This window comes from Gossypium hirsutum, chromosome A02, assembly GCF_007990345.1.
Source record: "Gossypium hirsutum isolate 1008001.06 chromosome A02, Gossypium_hirsutum_v2.1, whole genome shotgun sequence".
NCBI lineage: Eukaryota > Viridiplantae > Streptophyta > Magnoliopsida > Malvales > Malvaceae > Gossypium > Gossypium hirsutum.
In genome coordinates this window covers 67,752,898-67,776,520 of record NC_053425.1, presented here as the reverse complement: position 1 = coordinate 67,776,520, position 23,623 = coordinate 67,752,898, and the positions used below count along the sequence as shown (strand labels likewise).

General features: G+C 34.2%; 1 protein-coding gene across 1 annotated transcript; it reads left to right on the top strand.

Moving 5' to 3' along the window:
• Window positions 1-1,290: 1,290 nt before the first annotated feature.
• Window positions 1,291-4,462, top strand: LOC107951822 (zinc finger protein WIP2). Its single transcript, XM_016886965.2, has 2 exons — window positions 1,291-2,096; window positions 3,881-4,462. Exons 1-2 carry the CDS (start codon window positions 1,446-1,448, stop codon window positions 4,316-4,318), a joined length of 1,089 nt encoding a protein of 362 aa, XP_016742454.2. The 5' UTR covers window positions 1,291-1,445; the 3' UTR covers window positions 4,319-4,462.
• The last annotated feature ends 19,161 nt before the right edge of the window (window positions 4,463-23,623 follow it).

The following is a 23,623-nucleotide window of genomic DNA, read 5'->3' as shown; positions in this document are numbered from 1 at the left end:
AATAATTATAATTATAATAATTTTTTCTATATTTTATGCTTAGAGTTATATTCAAATAATAACACTATTTTAAAATTAGCACAATTTTTTAACTAGTAATTTTAAATTAAATTATAATTATTTTAAAAATTAATTTAAGTAACATGACAGAAAATAAAAAAATATTTTTGTCAGTTTAAAAATTTCTACAAACTTATGCTTTATATTTTTATATATGATACATTTCTAATTAAATTTCAATAAAAATATTATTTTCTTTCACATTTGAGAATTTCAAATTAGAAATAACAGAAATAAATACTACGTTTCAAAATAATTCTGATAATATATATTTTTAAAAAGAAAAATGAACCAAAAGAAAATGAGAAATTTGTAAAGCATGAGTACTACGGGATGAACTAGACAAATTTTATGGTCGATATCAGCTTACTGACATGCAAAATAAGAATATTAATTTCCTATAAATAAAAATTTTCAACAAAATGTGAATATTTTTATGATACTTCAAAAATAATTTATGACAAACCAATCCTATCCAATGCCAGGCAAGTCCAGCTTACAAAATCTAAGTTTTCATTTTATGGTTCATAAATTGGAAGAATTTAAAGGGTATTTCAATTATTTGGTAACGAATAGGAAAAAAAAAAGATTATTGGTTACCTGGAAATCGAAGTTTTGCCATAAAACGGCGATTGAAGTATTTTCCTGCATTTCACTCCATACTTAAATTTTAACTACAAATCGTTGTAAAAATAAATAAATAACTTTCAATATTTTGTTCTAATTCAGTAATAATAAAGGACTAAAACAGATAGGCTTCCTCAAATTTTCCCTCACATTCGTTGCTATATATAGTCCCCGCTTCGCTTTTTTTAAGAATTAATTGATAAATTTTAAATTTAGTTTAAACTAATTAATGCATATAACGATTTCTGAAAATTAGGTGGAGTTCAGATTTTATTGCAGGGTTCTTCGAGTTCGGTTCATAAATATTTATTTTTATACAACTTACAAATTAGAAAAAGGATGATTGATAGAGTTTAAGTCCTAATTTATGAGGTACTAACAAATGATTTAATAATTACTCTGTTGGCAGTGACATAAATATAAATTTTAACACAAAATATCCTGAAATAATAAAATTTTATCAGCAACGTTAATGAAATAATGCGATGTCATCTCATTTACTAATAAATGTACATGATAATACATCTAATAAAGTTTCAAGTATAGTTAATAAAAATCTAGAAGTTTTTAAGTAAAACCACTCGCCATTCACGCCCTTGAGTCATCTTGTACTCTCTTCCTTCTCTCTCTTTCTTTTTTGTTCTTTCTTTATTGTCTATAAAAGCAAATCAATCAAAGATCAAACAGTTGTTAATTTCCATCTCTTCAAAAACACCCTTCTTTTTCTTCCTTTATTTGTTTTTCTCGTGTTTTCAACCATGGCTGACTACCCTTACACCAATTTCTTCTCCGGTTGGTTCAAGTTCAACCCTGTTCAACATTACCCATCTCCAAACCCCCCACCTCCTCCTCCACCCCATCCCCTCCAACAACCTAATTCTTTCACCCATGACTTTTATAGCAACAGTAGAAATGATCGAAGCAGCCATATTAACCCTTTCTTCAACTACCAGACCAGCTTCTCATCATCATCACCTCCTTCGCCTCCTGTTAGGGAAGCCTTGCCACTATTGAGCTTGAGCCCCACAAGACAGAATAATGAAGATCAAGATCAGGATCAGTGTTCTTGGACCACTGCCATGGATGTAGACAGCACCAAAGGGAAAGAGGAAGGTCGGCGGCTCCTCTTCACTAACACCACTGTAGCAGAAGCTGAAGATGAAACTGTTACTGTTGCACTGCATATAGGGTTACCAAGCCCTAGTGCTTCAGAGTTGGCTTCAGTTTTATCATCTTCCTCAGAGATAACCGATAAAGATGGGGATGGTGATGATTCTTCTGGGTGCGCAGTTAACAGGCTCAACAAGGGACAGTATTGGATCCCTACCCCTTCTCAGATTCTTATTGGCCCTACTCAGTTCTCTTGTCCTGTTTGCTGCAAAACCTTCAATAGATACAACAACATGCAAGTAAGCTCTCTCATCACTTCAATTATTGCATCCTTTACTTCCTACCTTCTCTTTTCTTTAAGCTCTTTCGTTTCTTTCTTCTTTTTTTTTTAAAAAAAAAGAAGATAAATTGTATAAATAAAACACATCCATCCCAAGTCTTTCTGTTACGACTTCTTGCCTGATTGACATCTTGTAACCCATTTTCTTGTAAGTATATCTTCTGGTTCATTGTTTTTTGTTGCATGGCTTGTTGGTTTTGTGGTTTGAATGACCCGGATCCACTCTAAGTTCGATATCTAGGACTATGAATCAGGCTCCAACCAACAAGTTTTCCTTCATGCTTGCTTATCTAATTGTAAACTTATTCATGTTTCATTTGTGTTAAAATTTTTTTTTAAATAAACTTCATTTTGAGCTTAATTCATTCTATAATGGTGTTTGAAACTGATTTATTCAAATTAAATAAATTATTGTCAGTATCATAATAATGTAGTGGTTAAATAACTTGTTGCCAATTAAATGTTCAAACTTTGTTATTGTCTTCTTCATCCCCAATTTGTAGCATGTGAAAAAAAAAAAAACCACAGGAATTTTTTCTCCATCATGTTTGCTACCCCATTCCTATTGTGAAACTCTGCATTTTCTTTTTATTTATTCACCAGATAGTCGGAATAAGAGAAAATACAATGGGCACATTACTTTGTTCAACCCATTGCTAAAGGGCCTTCTTTTCTTTTGATGAAAATCATGTAAAATATTTTCTTGTAATATTTGGTTTTTTGAAATTTTTTCTTTTTATTTGATTCTAATTTCTTTCTAATTAATTGAAAAATTACTAGTCAAACTGTACTCAAAATTCGGACATCTTTAGGGAGGAAAAGGTAGTTCAAACTGGAGTACAAAGTTAGGCATGCATTAATGTGGTTTAAGTCATCTAATAACCCCAATTGCAGTTTTTAATCAAATTAGTGCAAACATGGTCAGTGAAAGACTTTACATTATATTAATAAATTTACGTAATTAGCAAAAATGCTCCTATCACCTATGTTTAGGCAAAAATGGTTTGGGGAATCTGTGAGGGAAGGAAATGAAAATAAAGGCACCGCTTGATGTGAAAAGAAAAAAAAAATTAGGGTTTTTGTTGAGGCAATGTGCATTATTTAAAATAATAAATATAATAAAACATAAAACAATGATATTATGAAATTGTTAAATATAATTGAGCAATAAAATCAAATTAAACACAACTTTTTCACCATTTATTTAATAAACAAAAATCTAGCAGCTCGTATATACTGATATCAATACTATCTTTCTAGTGATTGAACAACACACTCGTTGTTCCTAATGCCTATGGTACTTTTTGTGCTTTAAAGCCAATAGAGCTGAAATTTTTGCAGTTATTTTTTTTGGTGCTGAACAAAGCAACCAATTTATCTGTTGAACCTTCTGTTTACAAAAAAGCACTGCAGGCATGATCAAGAAACCCCATATCTGGGAGATATCTTTTCTCCAATCTTCTACATCGAGAATCTCATCCACCTAAATTTCACACCTCAACATCGGGATGCGGTCCAAAATAGGGGTTCAGCTGAGGATTTTCTTTTGCTTCCTAAACAAAATTTATTTCTTTTTTGAGAACATAATTACAAGATTTTTTATATTTTACAAGCATATCAACAATATAGATGTTACTGACCGTGTTAGAATTCTATATACAAGGAAAAACACTCTTTTGTCTCAAGACACCAACTTTTGTTGGCTTCTACTGATTTTTGTTTTGACTCATGAATTGTATACAGATGCATATGTGGGGGCATGGATCTCAGTATAGGAAAGGGCCCGAATCACTAAGGGGAACCCAACCAACCGGAATGTTAAGACTTCCTTGCTATTGTTGTGCACCAGGGTGTAGGAACAACATTGACCATCCAAGGGCGAAGCCACTCAAGGATTTTCGAACCTTGCAAACACATTACAAGAGGAAGCATGGGATCAAGCCCTTCATGTGTAGGAAATGTGGAAAGGCATTTGCTGTGAGAGGAGACTGGAGAACCCATGAGAAGAACTGCGGGAAGCTCTGGTATTGCATTTGCGGCTCGGATTTCAAGCACAAAAGATCTCTTAAAGACCACATTAAGGCTTTTGGGAATGGCCATGCTGCTTATGGAATCGATGGCATGGAAGAAGATGATGAGCCTGCATCTGAAGTGGAACAAGATAATGACTCCATGCAGTGATTGAATAAATTTAAAAAAAAAGAAAAAAAAAAGAAAAGAAAAGAATGAATTGTTAATTAATTATGGGTTTTATTTTCAAGGCTTCCACAGTAAGAACTTTATATATATATATGAATCAATTTACTTGGGGAAGGCATTTCAATATATATATATTTTGTAATTTCCTTATTAATGTAGATTGTACGGTCCTTTAACATATGTTAAATTCATGTATATATATATCCATTTCCCTTTGAATTGGTCATTTCAGTGGTTTCTTTCCCTTTTCAGTGTGCTTTTCAACCTTCTTCATCAGCATAGGCATAGTAAATAATCATAAATTGCTTTAATTCTTAATCACCAAAATGGAAAACAGAAGCTAAAACCAAATACCCTTGTTGGAATAATCACATTGTTGATGCAGTAACCGATAATTATGATACGCTCATTGAAAAGAAGATAATCGGAAATCTACTTTTATATAATAATGAAATGTTTTACATGGAAAACTAGCCTGAGCCTGTTAATTGTTTAAAGCATACATACACGGATGCATGCATGCATGCATACATACATACACATATATATAAAATATTCTTTAGTTTGAATCCGAATGATCGTTATCAAAATAGAAAGCATATATCAGCACAATTTACTTTAACACACATTGTTTGGGTATGGGTTCTTTTTCTTGTTTCCTGGAAGTTAGTGAAAATGATCATGAACTAAAAGAATTTGTGTTCGGTACATTGAAAGTATATAACTAAACTGTTAGTATTCTCGAAAAAAAAAACTGTTAGTGTTAGTGGATCATAATATCAATTCAAAATAAAAATGTTTAGTAAAGACTTAAACGTATATGAAAAAATAAAAATTAAATACTGAATTTTATAGGTACTTAATGTGGATTGCAGAAACTGTTTGCATGTTACTGCATAGTAAGCATTGCATCGCTGAATTTAAGTATAACGTTTGGTAGATCTAACTTCTAAATTTTGAAAAATATAATTTATATTTTAACACTTAATTCTATTATGTTATTTCTAATAAATTAAAATCTGAATAATATATTTTAATTTGATATAAAATTTTAAATTTTAAATTATTTGTTATCAAATGCATTTTAAAAAACATTAAACTGTTTAAAATTTTAATTTTTAATGGATTGAATTCTTTTAGTGGGGTAAGGGTTATAAAACAAGTCCTTAATTAGAGATGCAACAGTCTCTTCTTACTTTTAATCACATCAAATATATATTTCGAGACTTGTTTTCCAAGAGATGGTCTTTCAAAGCTAACCCCTCTTTTATAATCCAAAATTAAAATTAAAATTAATCGTTATATGTGCCCCTATTTTTATGTAACCTGTAACACCTTGCCCGATTTTTTGTACGTCCATTCGACCTTGTTTTGATTTATTTTAGTCGAAATTAGGTGCTATCAAAATAAAATAACAAACCTTATTTTGATTTCTTTTAGTCGAAATTAGGTGCTCTAAAAAATAATAATAATAAAGGGTTGGCCAGAAATATGCTTCATTTATATTAGCAAAATTGCACCTCGATTCCATTTTGATATGAATGGCCTTTTATGAACAATGAGAAGGACTAATGTTTTTTTTTTTAATGGTTTATATATATATATACTCATATTCCTCCGTTTCAATTCTACCACTTTGAACCATGTAAAAATCCTATAATTTAAGGAAGTCCCAGATACAAAGGTGTTAAGAAATGGCTTAAAATTGGTAGTGGATTGTTGTTGTTGGTAGTGGGTTGTTGGTGGTAGTGGATTAGTGGATGGTTGTTGGTGTCCATTTTCAACCACAAATCTTTGCCAAAGTTTTGGACAATTATGTCCTTGAACTCTCTTATAAATAGAGAGGTTCATTAGCCATATTCATCATCCCAAACCAAGAGAGAGCAAAGCTTGTTCTTTGAAAGCTAGGATTTTAGCTTTCGGGTTTTCTATAGGGGTTGAGAGTTGTGAGGTTCTCGGGTTGTGTCTTGAGTGTAAAACACTTGTAATCTTCATCTTGTTATAGTGAAATTTCTTTTCGCCTCTGCCCGTGGACGTAGGCATTAAAGCCGAACCACGTAAATCCTTGTGTTCACTTTATTTTTCGTTCCGGTCAATTTACTTGTAGTCATATCGGAGTTCTCGAATCGATCCTTTCCGCAACAAATTGGTATCAGAGCGTAGTTGAAGGAGTGATAATATTTTCTGAATTGCCCTGTGACTGCAGCTTTGTCTGATCTTTCACATCAGGAAGAAAATATTATCATTCATTCAAAGGTTCCAAATTATGGCTACAAGTGTTTCATCGACTAAGTATGATGTCGAGAAATTTACCGGGAAAAATAGTTTCAGTTTATGGCGCATCAAGATGCGGGCAGTGCTGGTTCAACAAGGATTGCTAAAAGCATTGTCTGGTAAAGATAAATTACCAAGCACGCTTTCGGAAGAGCAAAAGGATGACATGCTAGAAAGAGCACATAGTGCTATTCTGCTATGTCTAGGAGATGAAGTGCTACGAGAAGTAGCGGATGAGAAAACCGCGTCCGGTTTGTGGCTCCGGTTAGAGAGCAAGTACATGACGAAGTCATTGACGAACCGGCTCTACCTCAAGCAAAGACTCTATGCCCTGAAGATGGAGGAAGGTACACCTGTTTCCCAGCACCTGGATAAATTCAATTCCATTATCATGGATTTGAATAATATCGATAACAAAATCGATGATGAGGACCAAGCAATAATTGTTTTGTGTTCTTTGCCTCCCTCGTATGAGAATTTTGTTGATACAATGATGTACGGTCGTGATGACCTGACTCTAGAGGAGGTGAAAAATGCCTTAAGTTCCAGTGAGTTGAGGAAGAAAATCACTGGTAAGGTGGTCGAAAACAATGAAGGCGAAGGCTTGGTTGCTCGAGGAAGATCCAAGGCAAAGGGTGGAAGTTCAAGTAAAAGCCATCCTAGATCGCAGTCCAAGAAGAGAATACAGTGCTACTACTGTAAGAAGTACGGGCACATGAAGGTAGATTGTCCGAAAAGGAAGGAGAAATCAGAATCACAGGAGCAACAAAATGATCGTGCGAATGTAGCTGATGCAGATTCTTCAAGTGATGCCGAGATCGTTCTTGCAGTATCCGACTCTTACGCTGGTGGGAGATGGATTCTTGATACGGGAGCTACATTTCATATAAGTACTTCGAAAGATGCATTCTCAACATACGAGAAGCATTCTGGTTCAGTACTAATGGGAAATGACCACGCATGTCAAGTCATGGGGATTGGCACAGTTCGTATAAAGATGTTTGACGGTATTGTTAGAACTCTAACTGATGTTCGGCACATTCCAGAAATGAAGAAAAATTTGATCTCTTTGAGTACGTTGGACAAGAAAGGCTTTCGGTACTCTGCTGAAGGTGGAGTTCTCAAGGTATTCTCGGGTGCTTTGACTGTGATACGTGGTAATTTGGAGCGGGGCCTTTACTTCCTCGATGGTTCCTCGGTTACAGGTGTTGCGGGAGTGTCATCATCAGATGATCTAGATTCTGACACCACGAAGTTATGGCATATGCGGCTCGGGCATATGAGCGAGAGAGGCTTATCGGTGCTAAGCAAACGAGGATTATTGTCTGGGCAGTGTACAGGAAAGTTGAATTTCTGTGAGCACTGCGTCTTCGGTAAGCAGACTCGGGTAAAGTTCAGCACTGGGATTCACAAGACAAAAGGCACAGTGGATTACTTCCATTCTGACCTTTGGGGGCCTTCTCCGACAATTTCTAAAGGTGGTTACAGATATCTGCTTACCTTTATCGATGATTACTCGAGAAAGGTTTGGGTGTATTTTCTGAAGAGCAAGTATGAGGTTCTCATCAACTTCAAGCAATTTAAAGCTTTGATCGAAAATCAAACAGGAAAGAAGATCAAGCGATTCCGGACGGATAATGGCTTGGAGTTTTGCTCAGGTGAATTCAATGAGTTCTGCAAAAATGAAGGAATAGTGAGACACCGCACTGTTCGTCGAACACCACAACAAAATGGAGTTGCAGAACGCATGAATAGAACTCTCTTGGAGCGAGCTCGTTGCATGCGATCAAATGCTGGGCTCGGTGAAGAATTTTGGGCTGAAGCTGTTAATACTGCTTGTTATTTGGTTAACAGATCTCCGTCAACAGCTATTGAGCTGAAGACTCCTGAGGAAGTATGGTCTGGTTCTCCTGCTGATTACTCTGGTTTAAGAGTGTTTGGCTGCCCTGCGTATGCTCATGTAAATGAGGGAAAACTCAAACCGAGGGCGAAGAAATGCATATTTCTTGGATACGGCCAAGGGGTGAAAGGATACAGGTTGTGGTGTCCTGATCCGGTTTCGTCCAAGTTCATCATCAGCAGAGATGTGACTTTTGATGAGTCATCCATGCTTCGATCCACCACAAATTCCCGGGAAAAGGAGGAGTCAGATAGAATGGGAGATCACGGTGTTGAGAAGCAGGTGGAGTGTCAGGTGGACGCTCCAATTCCTACGGAAGGTACTTCAGTCCAGGATGATCAAGTTGAGGTGCAAGATTCCGATGAAGATGAGTCACCTCAAGAAAAACCATATAGCATTGCCACTGGAAGAACGAAGAGACAAATCAAACCAAATCCGCGTTACGCTAATCTGGTGTCTTTCGCGCTCAGTGTGGCGGAGTCCATTGGTATAGAACCTTCCAGTTATAATGAGGCTGTCACGTGTGATGAGTCGGCACAGTGGGCAATTGCTATGAGTGAGGAGATAGAATCTCTTCACAAGAACCATACTTGGGAGTTGGTTAAGCCGCCAAGTAACCAGAAGATAGTTGGTTGCAAATGGGTCTTCAAGAAAAAGGAAGGCATCCTAGGGGTTGAAGCAACTAGATTCAAGGCACGATTGGTTGCTAAAGGCTTCACTCAGAAAGAGGGGATTGACTACAATGAAGTTTTCTCCCCAGTCGTAAAGCATTCTTCCATTCGTGTATTACTTGCCATGGTGGCCAAGTCTGATCTAGAACTTGAGCAGCTTGACGTAAAAACGGCGTTCTTGCATGGTGAGCTCGAGGAAACAATCTACATGCGTCAACCAGAGGGTTTTACAGTTCCTGGTAAAGAAGACCATGTCTGTCTATTAAAGAAGTCTTTATATGGATTGAAACAATCCCCAAGGCAGTGGTACAAGCGGTTTGATAGCTTCATGATTCAGCATGGTTACACAAGATGTGACTATGATGCTTGTGTCTATCATCGGAAGCTCTCAGATGGTTCGCACATTTATTTGTTGCTGTATGTTGATGACATGTTAATTGCTTCCAAAAACATGTCGGAAATCAACAAGTTAAAGTCGCAGTTGAGTGGTGAGTTCGAGATGAAGGATCTGGGTGCTGCCAAGAAAATTTTGGGCATAGATATTCACAGAGATCGCAAGGCGGGCAAGCTTCGTGTGTCGCAGAAGAACTACATTGAAAAGGTTCTTCAACGCTTCGGCATGGATAAAGCGAAAACTGTGAGTACTCCGTTGGCACCACATTTCAAACTCTCTGCAGAGTTGTCACCACAATCTGATGAAGAAAAGCAGCAAATGTCTCACATTCCATACTCGAGTGCAGTTGGAAGCGTGATGTATGCAATGGTTTGCACTCGTCCAGACATTTCACATGCAGTTAGTGTGGTCAGCAGATACATGAGTTGTCCTGGCAAGGAACACTGGCAGGCCGTGAAATGGATTCTCAGGTACTTGAGAGGTTCTGCAGATTTATGCTTGGTATATGATCAGAGTGACTGCACTAGCAGTGTCACGGGCTATGTGGACTCTGATTATGCTGGAGATCTGGACAAAAGAAGATCTCTGACGGGTTATGTTTTCACTTATTCTGGAGGAGCCATTAGTTGGAAAGCTGTGTTACAGTCTACCGTAGCCTTATCTACGACTGAGGCGGAATATATGGCGTTAGCAGAAGCAGTGAAAGAAGCATTGTGGATGAAAGGTCTAGTAAGCAGTTTGGGTTTACAACAGGATTTCACTGTTGTATTTTGCGATAGCCAGAGTGCCATACATCTGACTAAAAATCAGATGTTTCATGAACGGACCAAACACATTGATGTCAGATATCATTTTGTTCGGGAACATGTTACGCAAGGTGACATTGTTATCAGCAAGGTTGCTACCGAGAAGAATCCTGCAGATATGTTAACTAAGGTGATCCCTGCATATAAGTTCAAGCATTGCTTGGACTTGATAGGTATTCGGGATTGATTAGCGCCAGAGAGGCGTTTGGAAGAGGTGATCCAGTTCGAGGAATTCACTATGATGTTCAGCTTGGTAAATTTCAAGCCAAGGTGGAGATTTGTTAAGAAATGGCTTAAAATTGGTAGTGGATTGTTGTTGTTGGTAGTGGGTTGTTGGTGGTAGTGGATTAGTGGATGGTTGTTGGTGTCCATTTTCAACCACAAATCTTTGCCAAAGTTTTGGACAATTATGTCCTTGAACTCTCTTATAAATAGAGAGGTTCATTAGCCATATTCATCATCCCAAACCAAGAGAGAGCAAAGCTTGTTCTTTGAAAGCTAGGATTTTAGCTTTCGGGTTTTCTATAGGGGTTGAGAGTTGTGAGGTTCTCGGGTTGTGTCTTGAGTGTAAAACACTTGTAATCTTCATCTTGTTATAGTGAAATTTCTTTTCGCCTCTGCCCGTGGACGTAGGCATTAAAGCCGAACCACGTAAATCCTTGTGTTCACTTTATTTTTCGTTCCGGTCAATTTACTTGTAGTCATATCGGAGTTCTCGAATCGATCCTTTCCGCAACAAAAGGCATTCACCAGAGAGCTGAATTATTAGAAGATAGGTAAACATGATGAAAAGGAAACTGTCAGTGATGTCATAGCGTAGCTACTTGGAAAGATTCAGTGATAGAACTTTTGACAAAACATGGATGGATTTGTATATCTATATAATATTTGGGCTCAATTTACTGTAGTTTAGTTAGTTAAGAGAATAGATTATAAAGTTAAAGAGAGAGAGAGAGAGAGAGAGAGAGAGAGAGAGAGAGAGAGAGAGAGAGAGAGAGAGAAGAGATAGTGAAGCATTTTGGAAATAAGAGGTGACCACTTCCGCTAATTCTTACTTTTAAAGGATGAATATTAAGAGATAGACATGCATGGATAATAATAGGTGTGGGGTTTTTCTTTTCTGACTGGTAGCTTTAATAATTCAAGTTTTCCTTTTGAGATCCTCATATGAGTCTTCGCCACTCCCACAAGTCTCACAAATGGTAGTCAAAAACACTAAAAAGTATTAAATATAGTACACGTCGTCATTAAAATCACATAATTATATAAAAATTTTGAAATCTATTATAATTATAAAATATGAGAAAATACTCAAATGTCAGCTTCGGATGTGTGTGTGTATATATATAGATGTACGTATAAAGCAATCTGATGACTGGATAACAAGACAGGTGAGTACATTTTGTTCCAAATGTAGTTGAGATAGGCTTTTCATCCTGCAAATAAATCAGCTTTATGGGGGGTGGATATGATGCCTTTTTGCTTTGGTTAGTGGAGAGATGTGTTTGTTGATGGATTGGATGGAACATATACCATAGGAGAGATTCACAGTTACTTGGAAATTCAAACCAAATGATTAGCTTTTAGTATAGAGAAAGATAAAAAAGAAAGAGAGCGGTAAAAATATGATAAAAGTCATGTTATATATAGATTAAAAAAAATTACAATTGTTGATTGAACGTAGTAAAATACTTCTAGTCCTTTCTTGGAAAGAAAATTATAATTATTTTTATAGAAAAATAACATTTAATTATATTAGTTTTAATGAACTTTAGAAGTCATTTATTATAAATTATTTGAATTAATAATCAGTAACATTGTATAATAGAGGATATAACAACCATAGATAAAATTACTCAAAAAAATATTATAGAAGTTTTTATATTAAAAGTCAAATTGTATTTTTTTTAAATTAGTAATTTAGTTTAAAGTGTAAATTAAGGTTATAGAGTTGCATATGCATTGGCTAAACAAGTTCTTGGTTGAGAGATAGGTTTTTATAGTTTCTTGCAACCATGTGATCGTGTCTTATCTCTTACTCATGATGACTTAGCCGAGGATGATTAAAATAATATATGTTTGATATAATTGACTAATTTGCTTTATTTACCAAAATAAAGAGTAAATTAATTTTGTTGTTAAAATATTATTAATTTCTAGTATTAAAAATTATTTGATATGTTAGGATAAGATATACCTGACACATCATTAATTAAATGGTCATTTCAGTAGTCATGACAAAAAAAAATTTCGGTAGAAATAAATTCAAATTTTAACAAAAAAATAATAATTATTTTTTAATAATAAAAAAGTATAATTTATCTTCCAATGTATAAGCTTTCATGATACTTTAAATAAAATTAGTGGTAGTTTATAAGTATATTATAAACTGAGGATAGAGAGGGATGGAGATTGGAAATGGAATGGATATTGTGGGCAGCTTTTGTTTAGAGAGAGAAAGATATGGGCAAAGCGAAAGGGATGATTGAGGGCCAAAAACTGAAACAGTGTGGAGCCCCAAACCCTATTGGTTGGCCAAATCTGCAGCATGCTTTGATGCCCCCCTACAGTGCATACACACCCTCTTCTAATGGATCGAACTGTTTCATGAAACGACAATTCAATCAGTCTTTGACCATCCCTCTCCCAAAACAGGGCTTTTAAATCTCAGACCTACAATATTTGCTGTCGTATAGTAAAATGAATGCATGTATATGTATGCAATATTTGCAAGTGTTCCCAACAACAATAATGATAATGGGGAATACTATGAGAAAATTTATGAAAAGAAAGATAAGGGACAAAATTTAGTGATTTTCCCTTTCATTCTGGACAATTTGTAGAATAAAAGCCCCTCCATTAAAGAAAAACCACAAAGTTAACTGGCCACTTTGTCAGTTGATGAGGCCCCGTAAGCTTACTCTTTACTGTTCTGTATAACTCTTCAGGTCAACCTACAGTGTTGGCTACAAAGACATGATCAGAACCACTTCGCATTTATTGACATTTAACAACTTGCCCTATTGCTGGGGCGACCAGTTCTACTATAAATCGTCCCCTCCTTGGGGCCATTCTTCCTCCCATTAGGTAATTGACCTTTCCGTCTTCTCTACACATGATACAATATTATGCATATCAGTGCCATCACCTTCTAAATTACTATGAATTCTTCTACATGATAACACAACGTGTCACCATCCGCACCACCTTATTAAATGTTAAATATTTCAATTAATTAATTTATTTCTTTTATAATAATTGGATAGGTTAAATTATTTGGGATTGAATGAAGCTTTTCACAACATAACACTCCGATCCATTTAAATTTTTACAATAATGTCAAGTCTAACACTATTATTATATATCTAATCCAATGAGATGGATTTAATTCTTTCATTTGGGATATGTTAAAAGGCTTCTATTCTATTTTTTTAAAGGGAGAGAATATAATCTAAATTTCCTTCCTGAAATTTTTATACGATTCATCCAAATAAAGTACTTATATACGTATTCACTCATTTATGCATGTCAGTGCATGATTTGTCAAAAATGATGTACTCAATTCTTCAACATCTTTGAATTTTATTTAATAATAGGTACTAAATTACACATTAGTTACTTTAAATAGGGATTATTTCTATTTTGATCACTCTATTTTTATTGTTAACTTGATCACTAAAAAAAATTGATTAAATCAATTACTCTATTATTAAATGATAATGGAATGGTAATTGTACATTTCCTCATTAATCACCTTAAAATTAAGACAATTATTCTATTAACCATTTTAAATAAGAATTGTTTTTATTTTGATAACTCAAAATATTTTCATATAAGTAAACTATTTGTTTCTTTATCATTTAATGATAGAGTGAATAATTTAATCAATTTTTTTAATGTTAACAATTTTTTTAAATGATTAAAATTAGAATAACCCCTTTTAAATTGAGTAATATTAGAGCAATCTTTTTCTAGAAAAAAAAAACTACAAAAGAACACATATTCACATCGTATGCTGGTTAACAGAAGCTTATTATTCTTCTCTTTTTTTCCCGTCTTTAACAGTTGAACCCAGCCTTTATTGCTTAAAATCCCAAGGCATCCTCTCTTAAATCTTAAATGTATATTTATTCTGATATTTTCCCACATCTAAGTTGTTTTTTTCCAACATTATTAAAATAATTTAGACTCCATTTTCCAATGAATTTGCTCAGGAGACCAAGCATACTACATAAGAGTATATATAAAATATTTTATTTGGCTTTGTATTCATATTCGAATACATCAAGTAGACAGCTTTGTCCCCCTTGTTCGAATCCCTACCTTTTCATCAAAATATATTTTTAATATAGGATATAGGATACCAGTTTTCTCCTCTCAATATTTTAGAAAAGATATTACTATTATTATATGTTTTTTCATCTCTTCGTTTCGTGAAATTCGAGGTATATTTTCTCAAGAATACCATATTTTCTTCTATAATTAGTATCAATTACAGGGAAATTTTATATAAATTGCATATCTAAATACAATTTTTAAGTGGTTCTGCTAAATTATTTGAGTAAGTGCTGATGCATCACCTCAACCAACATAAATTTACTTTGGCCTAGTTAAACTTTGCATTATTTTGTTTGTTGTCATAAAAGACAAAATTAAATAGCATTATTAGACAAAGCACAAAATTGATCACTTTAGCCACAAAAACCTTTAATGGAATATAAATAAAAACAAACTTTTTTTTTTACAATTATTAATCAAATCTAATGCTAGATAAATAAGGGTGAATTGTGGAATATGACCCATGTCATTATATATATATAAAGTTATGGATACCAAAGAGCTAATGAAATTCACTTGTTTTTCAGTGTAATGATGAGCAATGTACCCAAAAAAACTATATGACCCAAAAAAATATTATATGGACCAAACTGAAAGAAAGGGAATTTTGAGGTAGGTCTGACCCTCAAAGTATATGAGACAACTTTGTTTGATAGGCCCCAAAAAGTAAAAGGAAAAGGGGAGGAAATAATCTTGACTCATAATTAATCACACTCACTTTCGAAAAGGGAAGAAAATAAAATTATAGATAATTAAAATCTAAAGGAAAAATAAAAAAAAATAACAAGAGAAAATACAAAAATGCTTCTTTTGGAAACTAGCTATAATCATTCTCCATTACCAAATAGCTTTTCTTTCAACCCTAATTATTTATAATGTTTATTTCTTCTCACAATAACTTGAGATTTTTAAATTGAAAAAAATTAAATATATTTAAACTTACATTCTTTTAATTATTGTAATAACAAAGATATCAATTGAGCTTAGATTTAATTAATTTTTTAAACCCTAAAGTTAGATTAATCAATTCATGTACACATTTATATTTAATAGATTTGATTTAAATCTTTACAATATCATTCTCTACATATTTCCACATTAAAACTCCTTTTGTACAAAAAAGAAAATCTACTTTAATTATTTCATTTCTTAATTTTTAATTGCTTTCGGGTGCAGGAGATTCTCCAAGTTGTGGGTATTTTGCATTTTAGTAGCTATGATTATGATAGGGGAATATAGAACAAAAAAACTTGAGGGAGAAGAAATGGGAGAGAGCAATGCATATACCTAGAAACATAAATAAAACATAGCAAATATGATAAAAGGAAAGATAGGGAATTTAAAGAGAGAAAAAGAAAGAGCATATCAAGGCTTTTGTTTCTGCTCATCTTTAGGTCCGGAGAAAAAGGTAAGTTTGAGGTTGGTTCATGCCAATCACATCAAAATTACAATGAGGTATATCGAATTTGTTTTTGGTGAATCTTTCAATTTAAAACATGGTAAGATAACATCATATAATTATCATAAAAAATTAATTTAATATATTATGAATTATTAACATAACAAAACAAAAGTTATTTAAATATAACATCTTTAACACAACTATATATGAAATAAAATTAAAACAATACAAATATATATATTTAAAAAAAATAAAAAACAAAGCGAGAGAGAGAGCAGTATACTCATTTAGGAGCAAACTCAAACGGACTAAACCTGAAAAAGTGAATCCAGAGAATTATAGAGATTCGATGAAAATTTTCAACTTGTTTGTGGAATAATACTTTCTTCCTTTCTTTTTAAATCCAAACTAAAGTATACTATCTTCTTTTGTGTGTGTGTAGCGCTCTACTTGATAATGTCCTGTAAAGCTAGCTTGCCAATTTCATATCAATATATGTAAAGTCTCGTTTAAAGCTAAACCTACTTTTTCAAATCAGGCTGCCTTAGAAATTAGAATAAAAATATGAATTATTACAAATCAAATTAGTGGAAGGATGTGTCATTCATGAGAGGTCATAATTACAACCAGGACTATTATTTGTTTAACACATATGAATTAGTAAAAAATTAATTGTATTTGGTAATATTTAGTTATTTACATAAATTTTTTAAAGCAAATATAAGGAATTTTTATTTTATTTATTTTAAAAAGTTCATATTTTTTTATTAAAGTGTAGAGGTAAGTGTTTTTAAGTAACTGTTGAACTACAACGTTAGTGGTTATTACAGCTAACACTACGATAAACTTTGTTACCTACCAAGTTTAAAGTTGATAACTTTTAAACAAAATATTTTACTCTGAACGATGGTGATATTGTGGAAATATGAAAGCCCGACTATGAAAATCAATCCATTTAAAACAATTTATTTTGAAAATTAGATTGGATCGAATCAAACAATCGAAACACTTGAATTATGGAGACTGGATTGGGATAACAATGAAGACATATCTCCAACAGTCCACTTTACATTTGTCTTTATTATTATGTTGTATCTTGTGAGTTTAGTTGTTGTTTAATAGGTTAATTGGTTGTAGTTAATTTAGTATGTTAGTAAGTTTCAAAACTCTTATAAATTTGATAGACTTGTATAGATTTTGTACAAAGTATTAGGAGTAGTTATCTATTTATTGTGGAGTGTATATTTAAGATTGCATTTGAGAGAGTAACCAACTTTTTGTTACTACCTAAGTTATCAATGGGTGAACTTAGAAGTAAGTAATGTAGATATTTAGCTAGAAAAGTGAGGTTGTTGTATCGGGGTGTGATAGGACTTGAATCACTCATTGTATTGGGTTGAAAGATAGTGGATTTATTCACCGAACTAAGCTCCACAAGTGTAGAGAAATCGAACCATGTAAGCAATTTTTTATGTTCTTATTTTCTCTGTTCTTATCCCAGTGCCACCTTTAGGGGCCACTGCAACTTTTAACACTTTAACCCGTCTCCATCGCCGGATTAGGGTTATGGAGTATTATGGCACATATAAAAAGAATTTACATTATTAAACCATTCATTTATTAATTTAAATAACAACATTTGAATTTACATTTCATTCATGTCATAATCATATTTACGACTTTAAATCGAGCTTACGAGGCCTTAAAACTGGTTTGAGAATAATTTGGGACTAATTTGAATCAAAACAAAAAAATATGGAAAAACTTGAAAGTTTTGGAAATAGGGGCACACGGCTGTGTGTCCAAGTAGTGTGACAAAGCCTAGACTGTGTGGTTTATAAACATGGCCGTGTGGCCAACCGTGTACAATTTAAAATATGGGTCACACGGCTATGTCCGAACTCGTATGCCCCCCTATGTGAGTATTCGAAATAAGGTCACACGACCATGTAACTCTTTGAGACTGTTAAAATAAAATAAAATAAAATAAAGAACACACAAATTTTACGTGGAAACCCTTTTGGGGAAAAACTACGGGCAGAGGAGAAGAAAATTCACTATGTCGAAAAATTTGAATCAATACAAGAGGAATAGACTATGTCTATTTATAGGCTTGTAAAGCCATATCCTAGTAGAATTGAAACACCTTATCCTAATAAATATAAAATAGATGGAGTTTAATAAGGTTTAAAAAACCTTATTCTAAAATAAAATAAAAGAAGTCTAGTTCTATATGGATTTTACTTTTATTTTATTTTCCATCGTATTTTATTTAAATAAGAATTCGGGTCACTTAATTCTAACAATCTCCACCTTGACACAAATTCTCAATGAACAAGTTCTTCATCGCGAACAAGTTCCCCACCTCTTCCACAAAACCCCTTAAGGGTTTAACTTCAACAATGAACACCAACCAAGTCTAAGCAATGCTCAAACTTGGTTATAGGAAGTGACTTAGTCATCATATCTGTAGGATTTTCATGAGTACTAATTTTGCTCACAACAATATCACCACGAGCAATAATATCACGAACCAAATGATACCGACATTAATATGTTTTGTTCTCTTATGAAACATTTGATCTTTTGTAAGGAATATGACACTCTGACTGTCACAAAATACAGTACTGATTTGAAGGTCTTCATTGAGTTCACTAAATAGTCCCTTCAACCAAATAGCTTCTTTACAAGCCTCAGTAATCGCCATGTACTCAGCTTCAGTGGTAGACAAAGTGACTGTAGTTTGCAAAGTGGCTTTCCAACTAATTGCACAACCTCCGATTGTAAAGACGTAACCTGTGAGAGATCTTCTTCTATCAAGGTCTCCAGCAAAATCAGCATCAACATACCCTATGACTCCATTTTTAGTTCTTCCAAACTGTAAGCAAACATCAGTAGTGCCTCGTAAGTATCTTAAAATCCACTGAACTACTTTCCAATGTTCTTTACCGGGATTTGCCATGTATCTGCTAACTGCACTGACTGCATATGATAAATCTGGACGTGAGCAAACCATAGCATACATGAGAGATCCCACTGCACTAGAGTATGGAACATGTGACATGTACTCAATCTCATCATCTGATTGTGGAGACAAAGCCGATGAAAGTCTGAAATGGGCTGCTAAAGAAGTACTAACAGGCTTAGCACTCTGCATATCGAACCTACAAAGAACTTTCTCAATGTACCCCTTCTGACTTAGGTACAATTTACTTGCTTTTCTATCTCTGAGAATCTCCATACCAAGTATCTTCTTTGCTGGTCTTAAATCTTTCATCTCAAATTCTTCACTTAGTTGGGCTTTGACCTTTCTTATCTCTCCTTTATTTTTTGCTTCTATCAACATGTCAACAACATAAAGAAGTAGATACGCAAAAGAACCATCACTATTTTTCTTAAAGTAAACACAACTGTCTAAACTACTTCTTTTGAAATCATGAGAAGTCATAAAGGAATCAAACCTCTTGTACCACTGTCCTGGTGACTGTTTCAAACCGTAAAGGGACTTTTTCAGCAAGCAAACATAGTCCACTTTTTCTGAGACTATAAAACCCTCTGGTTGTTACATGTAAATATCCTCCTCAAGTTCTCCATGCAGAAATGCAGTTTTTACATCTAACTGCTCAAGCTCCAAATCATGCATGGCCACAATACCAAGTAAAGCTCGAATCGAACAATGCTTAACAACTGGAGAGAACATATCTTTGAAGTCCACTCCTGGAATTTGACTATAACCCTTTGCAACAAGCCTTGTTTTATATCTGGGTTTTTCAACTCCTAGAGTCCCTTCTTTCTTTTTAAACACCCATTTACAACGAACAACCTTTTTACCTTTAGGAAGTTTCACAAGGTCCCATGTTCTGTTTTTGTGGAGTGATTCCATCTATTCTTGCATAGCAAACATCCACTTTTCTGAGTCTTCACAGCTAACCGCCTCAGAATAATTAGATGGCTCTTGATTCGCATCTATATCTTCAGCCACATTTAAAGCATAAGAAACTAAATCAGCTTCGGCATACTTCTTTGGAGGTTTAATTTCTCTTCTAGTTCTATTTTTGGCGATAGAGTATTGTGGTGAAAAAGCAACTCTATTCTCAATTTTTGTTATGGCTTGAGGAGTTGACTCTGTATTAATCTAATGCTCCACCTGCTTTTGGTTTTCTTTATTGGAAGAGTCTTTAAGAGATAAGTTAGGTAGCATAGTAGTTTCATCAAAAACAACATCTCTACTAATCACAACTTTTCTATTTTCAGGACACCATAACTTATACCCTTTTACACTAGCTTTATAACCAAGAAAAACGCATTTAATAGATCTCGGTTCCAATTTTCCAATATCAACATGAGCATACGCAGGACACCTAAAAATCTTTAAATCAGAATAATTAGCAGGATTACTAGACCATACCTCTTGTGGAGTATTTTTCTCAATGGCAACGGATGGAGATCGGTTGATCAAAAAACATGCAGTAGAGGCTGCTTTTGCCCAAAATGACTTCGGTAAGTTGGCATTTGACAACATACATCGAACCTTCTCCATGATCGTTCTGTTCATTCGTTCTGCAACGCTGTTTTGCTGTGGAGTATGACGAACTATCAAGTGTCTCATGATCCCTTCTGACTTGCACAATCTATTAAACTCATCAGAACAGAACTCTAAGCCATTGTCTGTACGGAAGTATTTTATCTGTTTTCCCATCTGTTTTTCAATTATAATTTTCCAAGACTTAAATGCGGAAAACACTTCGCTTTTCTGCTTCAAGAAGAACGCCCAAACTTTTCTGGAAAAATAATCAATAAAGGTTAGCATATAATTAGCTCCACCTCTCGAAGCCACTTTGGATGACCCCCACAGATCAGAATGAATATACTCTAACGTTCCCTTCGTGTTATAGATTCCTCTAGTGAATCGAACTCTCTTTTTCTTCCCAAAAACACAGTGCTCACAGAAATTCAGTTTGCAAATTCCTTGCCCATCAAGAAGTCTTCTTTTGCTCAATTCTGCCATGTCATTCTCACTCATATGCCCTAGACGCATATGCCAAAGTTTAGTAATATCATCATCTGACAAGGAAGAGGAAGTGACAGCTGCATCACTAGTAACAGTAGAACCCTGTAAAACATATAACTTGTCAATTTTTCTCTGCCTTTCATCACAACAAGGGACCCTTTGGAAATCTTTAACACCACCCTTTAGCTGTGTATCTGTACCCTTTTGAATCAAGAGTACTCAACGAAATTAAATTTCTTTTCAATTCTGGAACATGCCGTACGTCACTAAGTGTTCTGACAACTCCATCAAACATCTTAACTTTAATTGTTCCAACACCTGCGATTTTACACGAAGCATTATTTCCCATCAAAACAACACCTTCAGACACTATTTCGTAAGTTGTAAACCAATCCCGATTGGGACTCATGTGGAAGGTGTAGCCTGAATCAAGTATCCACTCCTCACTTACTTTAGAATCATTGACAGAAGCGACTAGAAGTTCACCATCGTTGTAGCCTTCTCCAACATCAGCTTCACTAGAATTTTCTGGTTGTTTTCCCTTTTGATTCGCAGCCTCCCTTTTAATCTTATTTTGTAACTTATAGCACTCAGATTTAATGTGCCCTTTCTTCTTGCAGAAGTTACAAGTTTTACCTCTATTTGAAGACTTCGATCTACCCTTAGATTTACCATGAGGATTCCGTTCCTGTGTCCTACCACGATTATCATCAGCATTCTAATCTTGTCTCCCACGAACAATGAGACCCTCCCCCTGAGAATCGGGTATAACCACAAGATGTTTCATCTTATCATACGAGGTTAAAGAATCATAAACCTCATCAACTGTGAGAGACTCGCGACTATATAAAATCGCGTCTCTAAAGGTTGAATAAGACGGGGGCAACGAACAAAGTAGAATCAACCCTAGATCTTTCTTATCATACTGAACCTCTATAGCCTCCAAGTTTGAGAGAATTTCTTTAAAAACTGTTAAGTGCTCGTGTACAGACGCACCTTCCTCCAAACGATGAGCATAAAGACGCTGCTTTATATGCAACTTGCTTGTTAGAGTTTTCGACATACATATTTGTTCTAGCATCTTCCATAATGCAGCGGCAGTCTTCTTTTTCATCACATCTTGTAAAATTTCGTTTGACAAATGCAGATGTAATTGTGTTAACGCCTTTCGATCCTTACGCTTATTCTCTTCATCTGTTAATGTTGAAGGCATCTTATCTATCCCTAGCAGGGCATCCTCTAGATCCATTTGCGCAAGAACTGCTTGCATCTTAATCTGCTACAATGTAAATCTGGTGTTGCAATCCAATAGTGAAATTTCGTACTTCAAAGACGCCATTACTGTGATTGAGATGAACAACCCGAAAGCTCTGATACCAATTTGTTAAAATAAAATAAAATAAAATAAAATAAAATAAAATAAAATAAAGAACACACAACTTTTACGTGGAAACCCTTTTGGGAAAAAACCACGGGCAGAGGAGAAGAAAATTCACTATGTTGAAAAATTTGAATCAATACAAGAGGAATAGACTATGTCCATTTATAGGCTTGTAAAGCCATATTCTAGTAGGATTGAAACACCTTATCCTAATAAATATAAAATAGATGGAGTTTAATAAGGTTTAAAAAACCTTATTCTAAAATAAAATAAAAGAAGTCTAGTTCTATATGGATTTTACTTTTATTTTATTTTCCATCGTATTTTATTTAATAAGAATTTGGGTCACTTAATTTTAACAGAGACCATGTGAATAACCTTGCACTTAAAATCAAAATGACACACGACTATGCAGCATGATCGTGTGTGGCACACGGCCGTGTGACAACCTGTGTGCATCTAAAATTGCTTCCAAAATAAGGCAAAACAACACCAACTCGTTAGGTACCAAGCCAAAACCAAATCAGTGATAAATATGCTTTCAAAACACATATAATCAAGCCTAAAACATACCCAAACATCCCAACCTAAGTGCTTAACCAATATGCTCTCATTGGTACTACATGTAAACAACATTTGTCAACCAAAATAATTTATCCATTCAAACCATCTAACAACAAACATGCCAAACTTATTACCAAATGGTCATCTACAAATACCATTAAACATACCTAAACTCCACATTACCAAAATGTCAAACAAAGCATATATATGTATTAACTTTGCACAAACGTATATTTACAACCAAAGCACTAAAACATACACATACATTTGCAAAATGAGCATACATGCCACAATTAACCACATTTCAAAACTTCAAAAACTATCGATGTTAGATAATGCGAGGTGTGAGCTCCGTTAATCCGATCAACACCCTCCACGTATTCAAAACCTACAGAAAATAATAACAGAAATAAGTATAAGAAATACTTAGTAGGTTCATACATTTTAATTCACTAACTTACCATACACATTTAATTGTTAATTGCATATAACCTTTCAAGTAAAAACCTTATCACAACATGAATCAACAACTTCAAGTCAGTAACC

Bases quoted from the DNA above. Each gene is read 5' to 3' on its own strand.
- LOC107951822 (XM_016886965.2), top strand. From the start codon at position 1,446: ATGGCTGACTACCCTTACACCAATTTCTTCTCCGGTTGGTTCAAGTTC. The intron at 2,097-3,880 runs GTAAGCTCTCTC...AATTGTATACAG, and splicing joins ATAGATACAACAACATGCAA to ATGCATATGTGGGGGCATGG.